Raw genomic sequence first — 18007 nt, forward strand, 5'->3', positions numbered from 1 at the left:
AATCCACCTATTCCCTATAATAATGCACTACTTTTTTTACCAGAGCCTATTGAAAAGGTGGTATTCATAAGAGAGAGAAGGAGCTCGGTCATGTTCATACAATGACACCACACCATCAGATGCAGTTACAGGACTAATGAGAAATTGGGATAGAGAGAACTTCATCAAGGAAGTACAAACCAGGATCTGATGTAGTATCTTGATTTGAGCCAGTTTGCTACAGCAGGGAAATAATCCTGCAGAAACAGGAAATGTGAAATATTATGTGGATTATAATGTAGGGGTTGACACATTTTTCATTTGGGCAAATCAAGTCTGTCATTTTAAAGTTAGAAGCCTTTTTTACACCTTAATTACACTGCAGGTTGTGCAGGACAATTCTCGGCAACAAAATGGTGATCAAATTAAGATCCTGCATCTGTAGTTAAATCGTTGTTCTCTCTGCTGTTCCAGTCTTGTCCTGTGCACTGGCTGAAACAAATGATTAGCCTGTGGTACTTTGAGCAGGAATCACATACTCAGCTCCACATGCAGGAGTGGGGGAGGGGGGTGGGTGGTCAGTCATTCATACACCAACAGCATAGTTCCATGGCTCCAGTCACCTTGACATGTCATTCATGTCACACAATGCATGTGGTCGAATAACGGCCATAATAACAAAGCCGGAATTATGGAAGTTACTTAGTATATAACATATTAACAACTCATGTCATAGGGTTTAAAAAATAATACAGCTTGGTCCAAAGACTTGCTGGACTTCCCCTATACAATAATCAGGTGTAGGAAGAGCTCCCTGAGCATTTGATAACGAAGAACACAAAAAGACACCATTGGTGACCATTATTATTGCATTCATTGGCAAGGAGCCATTACTCCAGGACCAATTTAACTGGCTCACGCTAAACAAGACCTGCGCCTCAACCTGAGGGCTGATACTCTATAAGCCCTTGTGCTTAATGGGGGCTGCACAAAAAGACCCTAGAATAATATCGCCATTAGCCATTGGTTTTCAGTACTGACGAAAATGATGGTGAAGGATGACGACCTCTGAACCACAGCGATAGAATGATGCGATGGAGTGAATCATTACAGTTCTAGTACATTCTAATTCTTTAGTTCCAACACTGGGTTAAGAGTTTGCAAGACAGACCGATCTTTTTATTAGAGCAAAGTGCATTTGTTTGGACATTAAGGAATAGGTCAGCAATCTGCAATTCAGTTCCTTTTGCTCAATTGCACTTCGTGGTAAGCAGATCTAAAATGCTGTTATACATTAATGAAAAATATAATCAGTGGTAAACGCTGTAAGCAGATTATTTTCCCCTCGTTCTGAGTAAGTCACTCTATTTCATGCTCTTCATATACTGTCGCATTTGAATGGCTGATAGAGGAATTGAATGGCCAGAATCTGATTTACTTCTCCCCCACTCTTGCAACAATCATCAACTGACTTAGCAGTTGTAGATAGCCTCAAGGAAATTCCAAAACACACAACGTGGGTAAAAAACCTGTCTTGGCCCTTCTCACCTGTCGGCCCCCCTCCCTCTAAATTCGGACAAAAAAAACAATATTTTTAACACACTACCATCTCTCTGTCTGCGGCCTGCAGCGTACATCAACCTGGAGCTGTGTTGTGTGACAGGACAGGGAGGCCGGGGGTGACTACGGAGCAGGGCAGGCAGAGGCGGCCCTGGACAATATGGCGGCCTGCAGGGGAGGGGAACTTCCCCACTGGCTTCCTGGACCCCCCGGGGACAGTCCCTGTTCCCCTCCACCCCTCCTACAGGATCACAAATATTACATGGCCTGACCTACAGTCAATATAGTCCCGGAGTTTCAATACTCCCACACTGGGGTAGCGTCACAAATGGCACCCTATTCACTACTTTTGACCAGGGCCCATCGGGCTCGTATTCTCTGAAAGTGAAGTGGTGAGAGAGTTTATAAGCATCTCTTTCTGGTATGAACCACCATCATTAATGTGATGAAGTTGTATTGTTGACCCAGATAATATGGATAGTGGATATACACTCCACTATGTATTTATTTGGACAGTGAAGCTACAACTTTTAATTTGGCTCTATACTCCAGCATTTTGGACATGAGATCAAATGTTTTATAAGAGGCGGGGGGAAAAATGAACGTTTAGTCCGCCCATTTGGTCCCATATTCCTAGCACGCAATGACTAAATTAAGTTTGTGACTTCATTTGCAGTTTGTTCGGATTGTGTTGTGCCGTATAGAAATGAATGTTAAATAATGTACTGTGTCATTTTGGAGTCCATTTTATTGTAAATAAGTATAGAATAAGTTTTGGAACACTTCTACATTAATGTGGATGCTACTACCATGATTATGGATAACATGAATTGTGAATAATGATGAAATGATGAGTGAGGAAGTTACAGAGGCATAAATATCATATGCTAACCTCTGTTATTTGTAACAGTGAGAGGTTAGCAAGACTTTTTTTGGTACTTTTTACCCCTTTTTCGTGATATCCAATTGGTAGTTACAGTCTTGTCCCATCGCATGGCTATCTCGTACGGATTCGGGATAGCCATGCGTCCCCCGAAACACGACCCTGCCAAGCCGCACTGCTCGCTTAACCCAGAAGCCAGTCGCACCAATGTGTCGGAGGAAATACCGTACAACTGGTGACCGAGGTCAGCATGCATGCGCACAACCCGCCACAAGGAGTCGCTAGAGCACGATGAGACAAGGACATCCCGGCCGGCAAAACCCTCCCCTAACCCGGACGATGCTGGGCCAATTGTGCACCGCCTCATGGGTCTCCCTGTATCGCGACCGGCTGCGACGCAGCCTAGGATCGAACCCGGGTCTTTAGTGATGCCTCTAGACCGCTGCGCCACTCGGGACGCCTTGAGGTTAGCATGTTTTGAGGAGAGGATCTTTGTGCATCTATAACTTTCTCACTCATCATTATTCACGATTCGTGCATGATTATCCGTAACCATGGTAGCATCCACATGAATGTAGAAGTGTTCAGAAACATTCTATTCTTATTTCATGCCTTCTATACTAGATGTAAGGGTATTGTTTAGTGCAAGATTGAAGGCCAAGCAACCTCATTGTCCACTCTTTCACCATATCCATGCAGTTATATGATATACACTGTATGTTTAGATTGAGGAAGAGAAAATATGTGATGTTGCACTACTATGAACCATGTTATGTTACAAAGCTTTCCTTTGGTTTCCCTTGTGAAATCTAACACGGCCATTAAAAAAACAGAAAAAGAAGTGAGAGTGAGTTTTACCTACATGCATTTCAGTTGTGTCATTGCTGTCGCGTCAGTCAACCATCATCATGTTTCTGCCCTTACTCAAGAACCATACCAGAAAAAAACTGTGTTTTACATTATTCTGTATAATTGTTACACAAAGACAAACTGCGAATGGTAACCAGTGAATATGTAGTTGAGTAATGTAGTGTACCCTGGTGATAAAGCCCTCTACAGCGAGCTCCAAAAGTATTGGGACAATGAAAATGTCTGTTGTTTTGGATCTGTACTCCAGTATTTTGGATTTGAAATGATACAATGACTGTGATGTTAAGCTTCATTTTAAGGGTAATTTCATCCATATCGGGTGAACCGTTTAGAAAGTACAGCACTTTTTGTACATAGTCCCCCCCCCCCCCCATTTTAGGGTACCAAAAGAATTGGGACAAATTCACTTAATTAAATGTAGCTTACAGGAAAAAGTGAATATGTTGTTGAGTAATGTAGTGTACTCTGGTGTGCATACCGTGTCTTCCGTTTTTCATTGTCTACCACAGTATTTCAATGTATTGCAAAGACAGGAGGGAGAAACTGCCTCTCAGCTAAACAACCACTGGAGCATCTATTGTGTGCAAAACACAAGTGTCACATTCATAGCAGAAACTTAAACACAAGATAACACATGTGAAAACCACAACTATATACTGTTGCTCTCTTTTCATCAAATGCATCTTTTTTTTCCCCACACTGGTGCTAGTTTTATAATATAAACTGGGTGGTTCGAGCCCTGAATGCTGATTGGCTGACAGCTGTGTTATATCAGACCGTATACCATGGGTAGGCCAAAACATTTATTTTTACTGTTCTAATTACGTTGGTAACCAGTTTATGATAGCAATAAGGCACCTCGGGGGGGTTGTGGTATATGGCCAATATACCACTGCTAAGGGCTGTGCTGCGCCGTGTCTAAGAAAATCCATTAGCCGTGGCTATATAACACACCTCCTCGGGCCTTATTGCTTAAATATAATGCCACACGTCATGGTATAATACAACACATGTTTACGGTCTACAAAACAGTAATTACTACAAAAACAGTGCAAATGTGAGCCGTGAAACCCTTGGAAACCAACAAGATCTTTCAAACATTCCGTTTCAAATATGTAATCAGTAACACTATAGCCTAGACCATGGCTCTCCAACCCTGTTCCTGGAGAGCTTACCCTTCTATAGGTTTTCAATGCAACCCCAGTTGTAGCTAACCTGATTCACTTGATCAACCAGCTAATTATTAGAATCATGTGCGCTAGATTAGGGGTTGGAGCGAAAACCTACAGGACGGTAGCTCTCCAGGAACAGGGCTGGAAGAGCCCTAGTCTAGAGTGTAGACTACAAAGCAATGAAGTATGACATGAAATGAAGTGCATGTCTTCATGCATACCCACATACATCATGAGGAGGACTATGCTATTGTACACTACTGCCCAGAAATGAGTAGAGACTGTATTTACCTTTTGATCCACTATTGAACATACAAGCTCCTTCACCGCAGCTAGCCCGGACAGATCGCTGGCATCCAAGCTCACCGTTTCCCTGGTGAGTCCGATCTGGAGGAGAAAAGACACCCCGTGGAAAGAGCACTGGGAGTTGGTGGGGCTCGGGGCGCTGAGACTCCCATTTGACAGCCGACCGTAGAGCGTTGCCGGCGGGCTTGGAGACGGCGAGGGAGTCGGTGGGGCCACTGGGTGGGGGGCCACAGAGAGGGGGTAAAGCCTAGGTAAGGGCGGAAGGGACGAACTGCTGCAGGCAGACATTGGCTAGCTTATGTCTTCTTGACGGGGTAAAGACGCAAAGTTGAACGACGTGTAATTATTTAGAAGAGCAGCACGCAGGTTCTTTTCAACGCCATCTGGTATGTTGAAGCATCTTGGTCATCTTGTTGATAATATCCAGTCGGTTGAATAAGTAATAGATCATAGTGAACACAACCCCTATAGAATTAAACAAGTAGGCCTACTCTGAAGTGTAACTTGCGCCCTGTACACGTTTCCTCTTCGACAGCTCACATGAGATCCATAACAGTAAGTCATGTTTTAACGAAAGCCTGTTGATTCGTCCCACATTCTCAGCTCTACACACCATTCTGAGCACAGGTGTATCTGGAGGGAAAAAATCGAGCTGCCAAAACTCCAAAAGCCCCCAACCATTGGAGAATGTTCAGCTGCAGGGCAGAAACAGCCAGTTCTAATGGTGAGTAGAAGAAACAGGCACCGAGCAGCTCTCATCAGTTGCTCCTTGTAGCGGAACGTTTGTCATTCCCCAGAAATTACCTGGCAACAAAAAAAGCAAACGATGAAAGTAGGTAGGCTAAGGGAGAGACACTCCCGGTCGGATCAATGCGCCAGATTATCATTGCTCATTGATTAGCCGTCAGTTACTGCCAATGAATAGTCTGCGAAACAGCTTGTTCTGTACACAATAATTTAATAAAAAGCCTTTAAAGGGTAATAATAATATTGTCATTACAACAATAGAATAACAGTATTATTAGTGGTATTACTATGATCACTTGTTGTGCCTTTGCATAAGGAATTTCAACTAGCCTAACAAACATCTGGAACCAAGAGACACATCTGGATATGTGCTCTCATTAGGATGGGAGACGTAAAACATGTTCATGCAATTGCTTGTAACTGTTATGCTATGCTTGATATTGTTCACTATAGCTTAACTTCCCCCATAAAGCCTATAGGCGTGTACATTACCTTTTCGAAAACGGCGGTTTTTGCTCTCTGGAGATTAAACATTGTTTTATTTCCAATCTTCCAAGAAGTTCGAACGCTTGAACTGTGAATTCGCGAAGGCAGAGTGTGCCTCCAAACTCTATATTTTGGCATTGAGTGCGAAGCCAGAGTATTTTGCCAACTATCCGTTACTTTCCTCTCAAAACTTTTTCCCGTAGCCAGATCGCAACCAGTTCATGCGTATCCTATTATCGCACCATAGTAACTCACGTCCCCACTCATTCGGTAACAACAGAACACAGGACTTTCTGGGACTAGAAGTTCTAGTTTTTGTTCCACCCACCAGCTTTGATGGTGCAGCAAGACAAGAAAAACTACATTACCCGAACGGCTTTGGGTGTGTGACGCCCTTGAAGTAAAAGCTATTTTCTCAGCTATTTATCCCGTTATTTGTCTCAAAACTCTACGATGGCTGTAGTATCTGCGACCTCTAACGGTGCAAATGAAAACTCCTTGCTACATTGTTGTCCTGTTACCATAACAGCGTGCCTTTTACTGCTACAGTAGCAAGGTGGCAAGGTCTCACTCAGCTCGGTGTGTGGAACACTGTCTCAGAATACAATGTCAATAATATAGTAAGTAGGTTATTGTTATTTAGTCTACATGTATCCTTTGCATGTAGAGACAGTACTTTTCATTCATTGCATTTCATTACAAGGCAGCAAAATATTGACCTAGGTCATAAATGCATCCCAAATTACACCCCAAATTACACCCTATTCAATTTGTAGTGCACTACTTCTTACCAGGGCCAATGGTGCTCTCACCAAAACTAGTGCACTATATAGGGAATAGGGTGCCAATTGGAATGCGCACAATATCTGCCATATAAAACAACATCACTTCTTCTTCCAGAAGCTTCTGAAAACCATCAACCTGGTGGGGGAGGTTGTTGAATTTATTTTTACCTTTATTTAACCAGGCAACTCAGTTAAGAGCAAATTCTTATTTTCAATGGTGGCCTAGGAACAGTGGGTTAACTGCCTGTTCAGGGGCAGAACAACAGATTTGTACCTTGCTCAGGGGTTTGAACTTGCAGTCTTCCGGTTACTAGTCCAATGCTCTAACCACTAGGCTGCCGCCCCAGGAGGGGATTGATCATTCAAATGGACTATTACTCCTAAGGAGAGGAAACCGACCTTCTTCCTCCAAGCTGGCACCACATCAGAACAGCAGGGATGGGTGGAGGCTATATGTGAAGCACAGCTGAGCTCCAGGGACCATGCTACTAATGCATGTGTTGTGCAATAGACCTATTGGATTTGACATAGATTGTTTTACACCTTTATACTCATGTGGGCCTACTGGACTGTGGCAATGTGTGATTTTTGTGTGTGAAAGTTTTGCCAAAAGGAGGCATGGCATTAATATGATATTTTAGGCTTGTGTTTGCTTAAGTCATGCCCTCAGTCTTCGACATCATCAGTGCTGCTGAAAAAACTTGAATTGGGTTTTTCACTAGTCTACTTTTCACATTACAGTCACCTGTTATCATTATTTGCTTTCAGTTGAATTCCATTCTTTAAAGAGCAATAATACCTTACTAGATATTGGTAGGAATCTACTTTGGCAGGATTCATGCATTTCATGTTACAGGAAAGGAACCCAGTAGCCTATGTAATCCTTTGTTCTTTGACTCCGCAGTAGAACCATTTCCTGTGCTACGTGCATAATACATATTGTTTCCGACCTCAACCCCCTTTTATCTCCATCTGTATGCATTTGCACAGCGGTGCCACTGGACCTGGCCAGAATGTATTGTAAATATTGACAGTTAGTTGCCATGGTACTGTATAATTCTCTTTCACGGGAATCCTGATACTAAAGCATTGGCCTAATGGTCCATAGATGTGTGTGTGTGTGTGAGTGTGTGTGTGTGTGTGTGTGTGTGTGTGTGTGTGTGTGTGTGTGTGTGTGTGTGTGTGTGTGTGTGTGTGTGTGTGTGTGTGTGTGTGTGTGTGTGTGTGTGTGTGTGTGTGTGTGTGTGTGTGTGTGTGTGTGTGTGTGCGTGCGTGCGTGCGTATGGAAATACCTCAGGAAACACAGTAGTTGGAGGTTAAAGATTAAACAAAGGAAAGAGAAGACCGAGCAGACTGAGATGGAACTGAATCTGAGTGTGTGTCGAAATACAAAATACAGGTCAGCGCCAAACCTCAGGTTCAGTTGGAAAAGGAAGGAAGATCCTCTCTCCATGGATTTTCCTCTTAGTCAAGTTCTCCTCTACCTTGGTGCCAGACCCAGACCACCCTCTGAGAGGCATTGACCAGATCCCAATTGGCATCCTATTCCCTACTTTTGAACAAAGACCTGTGGGCCCCGGTAAAAAAAAAACAGTGCACTATATAGGGAATAGGGTGCCATTTGGGACGTATCCTTGATTATGCAGGTTACACACACTCCTGCAAACATGCTCACAGAGAGGGAGAGGAAGAGGAAGAGGAAGAGGAAGAGGGAGAGGGCGAGGGAGAAAGTGTTTTAGAGCTAAGATCCATCGTCAGCAGAAAAATAAGTTGACTGTCAAGACAAATGTGTTATTTTTAACAGCAAGTCTTGAAATGCAACAGTTTTCTAGTGTGAGTAATGCACGCACAGAAGTCTATGTCAGACATCCAGTTCAATACGCAGTGTGAGGCTGCTTACACACTTACACAGGTCCTTTGGGCTCTGGTCAAAAGTAATGCACTATACTGGGAATAGGGTGCCATTTAGAATGCAGCCAGTGTCTCTGCCAGCTTATGTCAAGCCGTGCTTGAGCCAGTGCTCACGGCAGAGCAGAACACAAACGCACCAGTCACACAGGATTTATGAACACAGGACATCTAGAGACACACTGCAGGTGTGAACCGTTCAGCACTGAAAGAAACAAGCTTTACAAACACATTGATGGAGATTGTATGTTGTGGAGGCACGTCAAGTCAAGGACCAACATTTAAAAAAACTTTGTGACATCGCCAGTTTATTATTCTGCACACACATATAGAGTGCCAAATGTAAATGTTTTGTTTATTCCAAAAATTCTTTATTTCTTGAGTTGGTGTATTGGGGGAGTTAGAATTGAATTCCCTGTAAGGGTTCTCAAACTGCTGAAGTCAAGTGATCAGTACAGCTAGTCAATACAGTAGCAAAAAATAACCTCTCTCTTGGTGTCAGAAGATGGCAGTCTTTCCTTAAAGAAACAATTACTTCTCGTGAAGTTCAACAAGTTGCGGGTTGTATTGCCAGGCAAATGTATAGGCTACATTGTTTATATGTATTATAGCAGACGCCTGTCATTTACCCAGTCTCCGACATGGATAAACGACCTAAGAAAAAATGTCATTGTGAATTGATTGAATCAATTAAATATGACACCCACACACATAAAACCATTGTTTTGTTGTTGTTAATTTACACTCTTGTCATCATAACATTCTTCTCAGAACCCATGGAACCCTAAATGTCCCCTTAAAGCCCGTACAAGTCCCATATCACTGGCACCACATCACTCTTCCCATGGGAAACTTTGGGGAGATTTAATTGTCGTACCAGGCAACACCCAACTTATGTATAGACTCACGCTTTGAGACTTAGACAGGATGAGGGGTCTAATTAGATACCACCAGAGGATGTTAATTTGAAGTGTGATACATTGAAGAAAACATTTAGCACATTGTATGGCCTAGAAGTCTATATTTTATTATTTTCACAAAAACCTGTTGAGGAATACATTCAAAGGTTTGCACAATATAATTTTATATTTGCCTCCAATATAATGTATGTTATTAAATAGCCTATGCATTGATACAGCTCACTTGCTAGCAGTAACGGTTTTGGTTGAGTAGTGGTTGATGACCCGCACTGAAATCTGATACTCCCGCCCCTAACTTCTCTCATGTTTGCGCTACTGCACTCACTGTAAACTTGTTGTTTTCCCACATGCGATCAGTCGGTGCTGGGGGCTGTAGCGGAAGCAGAGTGCTAGGACTATTTCCATGCAATGTCGTTGTAGTTACATGTCTATTACTATGTGGATTGACTGATTTATCATCAAAACTAGCTTAAAAGACAAAGACTTACTGAAAAAGACGGTTACATTTTTGCAGGCATAATTTCAAAGAAATGGATCCCATAAGGAAGTGGACCCCTAAACAAGTTGTCGATTGGATGAGAGGTGAGTTGAGTGCCTTGCTGATTAAAACATAACGTTAAACTGTTCCCAATCATAGTATAATAATGTCTGTGTAACCTAATTTATTTATGAATGTCCTGTTTAACTGTGTATATATTTCGTTGTTATAGCCTAGTTAATTGCCTGTTTGAATACAACTTTATGGTTTAATGTTTAGAATGAAGAATTTAAACTAGGTTTGAAGCTAGAATCCTTAATTGCTATATGCATTTTTTGACTTGTAAATTAATTATGTATACCCATTGATTTTTGAAGAATATAACTTAGAATTGTCCCATGAGCTCAGTTCAATTGTCATACCCTATCAAAACCAAAAATCCAAGATTGTTTTACACAAATGTCTGTAAACAACGGAAATTAAAACAAACACTGTACAGCCTCAAAACATGGTTAAAACTATATCATGGATGGCCAGTCCATGCATCCATAGGTCTGTCTATGAATTTGAGAGTGGTTACATTTCTACAGTCCCATCCATCCCTTAGCTTTTTTAGCAAAACCGGGGCAGGGATGCAGCGCTGTTCTTTTTTCAATGAAGGATTCTAGCTTTAACTTTGATTGCTTTTAGTAACCAACAACTTTCAATTGCGTTTTGAGAACGTTGATTGAATAACTGTTATAAATGTCCACAAAAGTTACAGGTGAATGTCGGTGTCTCTTATAAGTGGTTGCTGCATTGCAACTTTGTAACAAGCAAGTGTTATATTGCTTTTTGTAGGGGAGATATTAAGTATAATCTTTAAATCCATAGAAATGTTTATTTGATGAGAGGAAATTTTGTGCCAAACGCGAGGAGTGTTTATTTATGTTTACTTTAAAGTACACGTGCGCACTGAAAAGAGCTCCTTTAGGTATAGGTCGGTATGCTACTAGGAGCTCGCTATTTTCTGTTGTTGAGAACCAAAGCTCAACTGTCATCTGGTATGAATCCACAAATACAGTACTTTTATCTAAAAACAGCACATTCCTTTTCGCTTTTAGGCTTTACGAAACCCATGTCACACACTTAGCTCCTTTGAATAGTGCCAAAATATAACCATGGCAGTGTGTTTCAAAAGGTGTTATGAACCCCTACCCCTGTCCTGTCTGTCATATATGACTAAATAAATTCCTCAAATTCCCAATGCATCACCATGCAGAGTTGATTCTATTGTAGACTGCACACTTTTCCATTCTGATAGAGATCATTAAACTTATGGGGGCAGGGTGACATCTCAGTGTGAAAGTCAGAGACACACTTCTATTGCCTTAAATATAGCTCAGGCTGATTATATTCATTCCAATGGAAATACATGCTGTGGAAAAAATGCCCTCAAGTGTAATCCCAGCAACACTGAACCAGGGAAAGCCTTGCTTATGCCCTTACGGTAAAAACAGTATTGGTTATAAACTATGGGATTGTGATAGACATGACAGCATCTATCACCTTGCTTATTTCCTTACAATATAAGCCTACTGTATTCCCAGTTAAATTATGGGACTATGTTTGAGATGTGACAGCATCTGATCTGTAGGATTTATACCAGGACAAACAAATGGCACCCAATTGCCTTTATAGTCCCCTACTTTTGATCAGAGTCCTGGGGACCTGGTCAAAAGTAGTGCACTATACAGATGTAGGATCATAACTTGATCACCCTGTTTGCAGGAGAACTTTCCTGCAATTCAGGGAATGTAACACTTGCAGTGTATTTGAGTTTTAAAAAGGCTTCCGAAGTTAATTTCCACTTAGACATTTCAGACTTGATTACCCCTTATGAAAAATGTATCAACCCCTACCAAAACATCAATTAATTATAATCCACATAATAATTCCAATTTCATGTTGTGGCAGGATTATCTTCCTGCCGTGGAAAACTGACTCAAATTAAGATCCTACATCTGTATATGGAATAGGGTACCATGTAGGATGCAAGCACAAGCATTGGCCATTGTGTCAGCATTAATGGTGTATTCATATTCATTGCCATGTGTCGTTAAACTATGAATGATAACAGCAGGATACGCTTGACCTGTTAACAGGTCATCACATTAGGAAGAGTGGACCGTCAGAGATCCATGAATTAGCATTCAGTCAGGAGATGACAATGAAGGAAGCCACCTTTATTTAGAGTACTGCTGCTGTCATGAATTGAAAAAGTGTTTTGGACCGATGAAAGGAGCCAAGCCATCAAGCTAATATGTTGCATAACATTTACATATTGTACATCTTGAGTCAGTCTCTATATATCTGCCTAAGGAGCCAAGCTAGAGAGAGTCCTTATGAGCTGAACAGCCAATGCACAATAAACAAAGATGCACGACTTGTTTATTAAAATGGGTGGTATATAGGGCTGTTTAAAAAGTACTGTGTTTGTACACAAAATCTCTGCCTCCCGTATCTACTGATCATGGTAGAATTGAGCTCTGTTGTGTCAATAGGCGATTAACAATGCAGCCCAACCCCACAAAACCCTCTGCTTTGTTCTGTTATTACTGACCGTACCCATTTCTTTTAGAGTGGGGACAATGAATGGCCAAGCAGTAATTCCAGACAATAAAGGGGGTGACTGAACAAGAGCTCTGCTACAAAGGTCCGCAGCATCATGCTGTGAGCGGGGTCAAAAGGTTACGGCAGGAACTCATCAGCCATGCTTGTCTGTATTTAACAGGCATCTGCTCTGAGCTCAGATTCATCCTGCAGGAACTTGCTATGCTTCTATGTACAGTGCATTCAGAAAGTATTCGGACCCCTTGACTTTTTCCACATTTTGTTATGTTACAGCCTCATTCTAAAATGGATTCATTGAAAGTTGTTCCTCATCAACCTACACACAATACCCCATAATGGCAACACGAAAACAGGTTTTTAGAATAAAATAAAAAAAACAGAAATACCTTACATATACATAAATATTCAGACCCTTTGCTATGAGACTCAACATCCTTGAGATGTTTCTATAGCTTGATTGTAGTCCACCTGTGGTAAATTCAATTGATTGGATATGATTTGGAAAGACACACACCTGGCTATATAAGGTCCTACAGCTGACAGCGCATGTCAGAGCAAAAACCAAGTCATGAGGTTGAAGGAATAGTCCGTAGAGTTCAGAGACAGGATTGTGTCAAGGCACAGATCTGGGGAAGGGTACCAAAACATTTCTGCAACATTGAAGGTCATCAGGAACACAGTGGCCTACATCATTCTTAAATGGAAGAAGTTTGGAACCACCAAGACGCTTCCTAGCGCTGGCCACCCGGGAAAGCTGAGCAATCGGGGGAGAGGGGCCTTAGTCAGGGGGGTGACCAAGAACCCAATGGTCACTCTGACATTGGGACAACCTTCCAGAAGGACAACCATCTTTGCAGCACTCCACCAATCAGACCTTAATGGTAGAGTGGCCAGGCGGAAGCCACTCCTAAGTCAAAGGCACATGACAGCCCGCTTGGAGTTTGCCAGAAGGCACCTAAAGGACTCAGACCATGAGAAAAAATATTCTCTGTTCTGATGAAACCAAGATTGAACTATTCGACCTGAATGCCAAGCTTCACATCTGGAGGAAACCTGGCACCATCTCTACGGTGAAGCATGGTGGTGGCAGCATCATGCTGTGGGGATGTTTTTCAGCAGCAGGGACTGGGAGACTAGTCAGGATCGAGGGAAAGATGAACGGAACAAGGTACAGAGAGATCCTTGATAAAAACCTGCTCCAGAGCCCCCAGGACCTCAGACTGGAAATAGCTGTGCAGTGACGCTCCCCATCCAACCTGACAGAGAGGATCTGCAGAGAAGAATGGGAGAAACTCCCCAAATACAGGTGTGCCTAGCTTGTAGCCTCATACCCAAGAAGATTCATGGCTGTAATCCCTGCTAAAGGTGCTTCAACAAAGTACTGAGTAAAGGGTCTGAATACTTATTGTAAATGTTATATTTCCGTTTTTTATTTTTAATACATTAGCAAAAATGTATAAAACACAGTTTTTTCTTTGTCATTATGGGGTATTGTGTGTGAGGAAGAAAAATTATTTAATACATTTTAGAAAAAGGCTTTAACATAACAAAATGTGGAAAAGTCAAGGGGTCTGAATACTTTACAAATGCACTGTATCTTAACTATACTATAAATACAGTATAATATCATTACATTTCAACACACTTAATTGTTTTTTCAGTATTTTAGTATACTATAAATATGCTACCATCATACTTCAACACACTTATTAAAAGTATACTTAAAATGTATTGTTTTTCAGTCTCTAAGTATACTATATGTTCACTATCATGAAACTTAAACACACTCATTAAATCTGTACTTCAATTTCAAATGCTTAATATTAATGTAGTATGTTAATTTAAAATACACTTGGAGTTGTTTATAACTTAAAGCATTGGTTTTGTTTTATGAAACTCTGCTTATGAGTAATCAAATATACTATAAGTCTACAGTGTCTTGCAAAGGTATTCATACCCCTTGTATTTCTTCAAATTGTATTGTGTTACAAACTGGGATTAACAATTAACTCAAAATACTCTGTAATGTTAAAGTGGAAGACAAAAAAAGAAAAAGAAAATGGATAACTAAAATATAGTCATTGCACAAGTATTCAGACCCTTTGTTTAGGCGATCCTAAATTAGTTCAGGAGTGAAATTTGGCTTCACAAATCACATCATATGTCTCATGGACTCGGTGCGAAATAATAGGGGCTGACATGATTTTTTTCATGACTAACCCCTTCCTCTGTCCCCCATACATACTAAATCTTTAAGGTCCCTCAGTCAAGGATTTCACTACAAAGACCAGGGAGCCTTTTGAAAGCATTATAAAATGGCAGTGATTGGTATATCGGTAGCAATATCAAGTCAGACATTGAATGTCTCTTTCAGCATGGTCAAGTTAATACTTATGCTGTGAATCATGTATTAAACCACACTGACACATCAAATATCTAGTCATCCTTCTGAACTGAGCTGCAGGACAGGAATGAAACTGCTCAGGGATGTTACCATGAGGCCATTGGTGATTGTAAAACAGTTAGAGAGTTCAATGGCTGTGATGGGAGAAAACTGAAGATGGATCAACAAAATTGTAGGGACTCCACAATAATGATTTAAATGACAGAGTGAAAATAATAATACAAATATTCAGAATCCAAATATTCCAAAACATGCATATTCTATGCAACAAGGCACTAAATTAATACTGCAAAACACTTTTGGGCTTAAATGCAAAGCCTTATGTTTTGGGCTAATCCCACACAACACATCACTGAGTAATTGCCGCTTTATTTTCAAGCATGGTGGTGGCTGCATCATGTATGGGTATGCTTGACAAATGGGAGTTTTTCAGGATGAAAAGAAACAGGATGGAGATAAGCACAGGCAAATTCCTAGAGGAAACCCTGGTTCAGTCTGCTTTACAACAGACACTGGGAGAGGAACTCACCTTTCAGCAGGACAACAATAATAAGGACAATAACCTACAACACAAGGCCAAATATACACTGGAGTTGCTTACCAAGAAGGCAGTGAATGTTCCTGAGTGGCCAAGTTACAGTTTTGACTTAAATCTGCTTAAACCTGAAAATCTATGGCAAGATTTGAAAATTGCTGTCTAGCAATGATCCCAAACATATTGAAAGAGCTTGAATGATTCTGAAAATAATAAAGGGCTAATATTGCACAATCCAGGTGTGTAAAGCTTACCCAAGAAGACTCAATATACATAAAATGTACTTAAGGTGTATTCAAAGTATTTATTTGTTGCTCTTTGTGTAATATACAAAAAATATACTTAAGTACAAAAAAAGTGTCCCAATTTTTCTGTTTGGGGAGGACGACGAGCATGCAGATGAGCTTCCTTGGGACAGTTTCTGGCAGTTTGTGAAGAAATTGTTTGGTTGTGCAAACCCACAGTTTCATCAGCTGTCCGGGTGGCTGGTCTCAGATGATGCTGCAGGTGAAGAAGCCAGATGTGGAGGTCCTGGGCTGGCGTGTTTACATTGTGAGGTTATGAGGCCGCTTGGACGTTCTGCCAAATTGAGATGGCTTATGGTCGAGAAATGTACATCAAATTCTCTGGCAACAGCTCTGGTGGATATTCCTGAAGTCAGCACGCCAACTGCACGGTCCCTCAAAACTTGAGACATCTGTGGCATTGTGTTGTGTGACAAAACTACACATTTTAGAGTGGCCTTTTATTGTCCCAGCACAAGGTGCACCTGTGTAATGATCATGCCGTTTAATCAGCTTCTTGATATGCCACAACTGTCAGGTGGATGGATTATCTTGGCAAAGGAGAAATGCTCACTAAACTGGATGTCAACAAATGTATGCACAACATAAGCTTTCAGTGTGTATGGAACTTTTCTGGGATCTTTTGTTCCAGCTCATGAAACATGGGACTAACACTTTGCATGTTGCATTTATATTTTTGTCCAGTATTAGATCAACACAAATAAGATTACATGGACAGGGGTGTGAAATCCTAGATCAGCACTCATATTCTGAGAGGCTTGATGCACACGCCATTGATCTGAGCTTAGATCTTACCTACCATCATGCCTCAAGCTGTTGTGATCCCTGTGGAAAACATGCTGAATGATCATTGAACTGGTCCCGTAGCTCCTGTTCAGTGTTTACAATGTTTTTTCTGTTATGGCAAAAAGGATTACCGTCCTCAATCTTTGGCTGTGGCTCAGTTTGTTTACACCACCAGCCAGACAACAGCAGCAGGTTCCTTCATGAAAGGAACCTGCATGGACACACGAGTAGAGTTTGCTGGCCGAATGTACTTACAGTAGCACCTCTGAACAGAGTGCCAGCTGTCGTGTGCAAACCGAGTGCAAATCGATTCGACATGGGAAAATGTTGTCAGTCAGACGTCCACCAGCTGGTTGGAGATGAACAGCAGCTGAACGGCAGATCAACATTCAGTGCGGTGTGTGTGTGGTCCCTAAGGTGTCTTTACATTGAAATACTTTCTATTTGAATTGGCATACATTCACATGCGTGTAAATAGGGAGACATCATTTTGTGGAGCTCTCTTGCGGGTATTTGGCCCCAGCAGTTAGGTAGCTATAAACACATAAATAAACAGAGCATAATATAATAATAACAGATAACTGATTGACTGTGAGCAGTAAGAAATTATATGTTTTATATCCTTCCCCTATGAGAAGAACTTTGAAAGCACACAACTCACATACACTAGCAGTAAATATCCTGCACTAGTGTTCAGGCAAGTCCGCATTTTCCCCCGCTCTTCTGACAGGTGTGATTACAGAGGAAGATTGTGACTGATAGTAAATCAAGATTTAAGACTTTAGATGTAGGTAATGGAACTCCCAATTCTGTTACTGACTGAAGAAAGTGTCTGATAAGTTGCAAAAGTGTGAAATAAGGGTTGTCAAGCGGTTATCCTTATTTTATTACATCCACCCATAACACAAAATGTAGCTTCACTTCAGTATCTTTCATTTTGGCATGACACAATGTCTTGCATTAAACTTGGGTTCTTCCACAGCCACAGGACAGGAGCATCCAGTTTATGTACTTGTTTATGAGGGAGGAGGACGACTCCTTGGAGCAAGTCTCAAATGGCACCGTCGTCCCTATATAGTGCACCACTTATGATTAGAGCTCTATAAGCCCTGGTCAAAAGTAGTGCGCTATATAGGGAATAGAGTGCCATTTGGGACATATACCAAGTTTCATCTTGGCGACACCTCAGTCTGAGTCATAAGACTCTTTCACCTCACCACCCTCTGCCATTGGCTAAGCTTATCAGGAGTGAAACCAGGCTTATTTCTTC

The 18007-nt window shown here is 41.4% G+C and overlaps 2 protein-coding genes across 3 annotated transcripts in view; one reads left to right on the forward strand and one right to left on the reverse strand.

Annotated features, from left to right (window-relative positions):
* LOC135557433 (serine/threonine-protein kinase D3-like) overlaps positions 1-6279 on the reverse strand; it is a 68534-nt gene extending 62255 nt beyond the window's left edge. The window contains exons 1-2 of one of the 2 annotated variants that reach the window (XM_064990688.1): positions 6010-6279; positions 4756-5574 (exon numbers count right to left, since the gene is read on the reverse strand). In XM_064990688.1, coding sequence (XP_064846760.1) covers positions 4756-5058 — 303 coding nt within the window. In that variant the 5' untranslated portion in view covers positions 5059-5574; positions 6010-6279. Of the gene's footprint in view, positions 1-4755; positions 5575-6009 lie in introns of those variants that run through there. The other variant, XM_064990689.1, reaches the window with a different exon arrangement.
* Positions 6280-9956: 3677 nt separating this feature from the next.
* LOC135557434 (connector enhancer of kinase suppressor of ras 3-like) overlaps positions 9957-18007 on the forward strand; it is a 45304-nt gene continuing 37253 nt past the window's right edge. The window contains exon 1 of the mRNA XM_064990690.1: positions 9957-10198. Within this exon, the coding sequence (XP_064846762.1) occupies positions 10147-10198 (52 nt within the window). The 5' untranslated portion in view covers positions 9957-10146. The remainder of the gene's footprint in view (positions 10199-18007) is intronic.

The sequence above is a fragment of the Oncorhynchus masou genome, chromosome 16, assembly GCF_036934945.1.
Source record: "Oncorhynchus masou masou isolate Uvic2021 chromosome 16, UVic_Omas_1.1, whole genome shotgun sequence".
Lineage (NCBI taxonomy): Eukaryota > Metazoa > Chordata > Actinopteri > Salmoniformes > Salmonidae > Oncorhynchus > Oncorhynchus masou.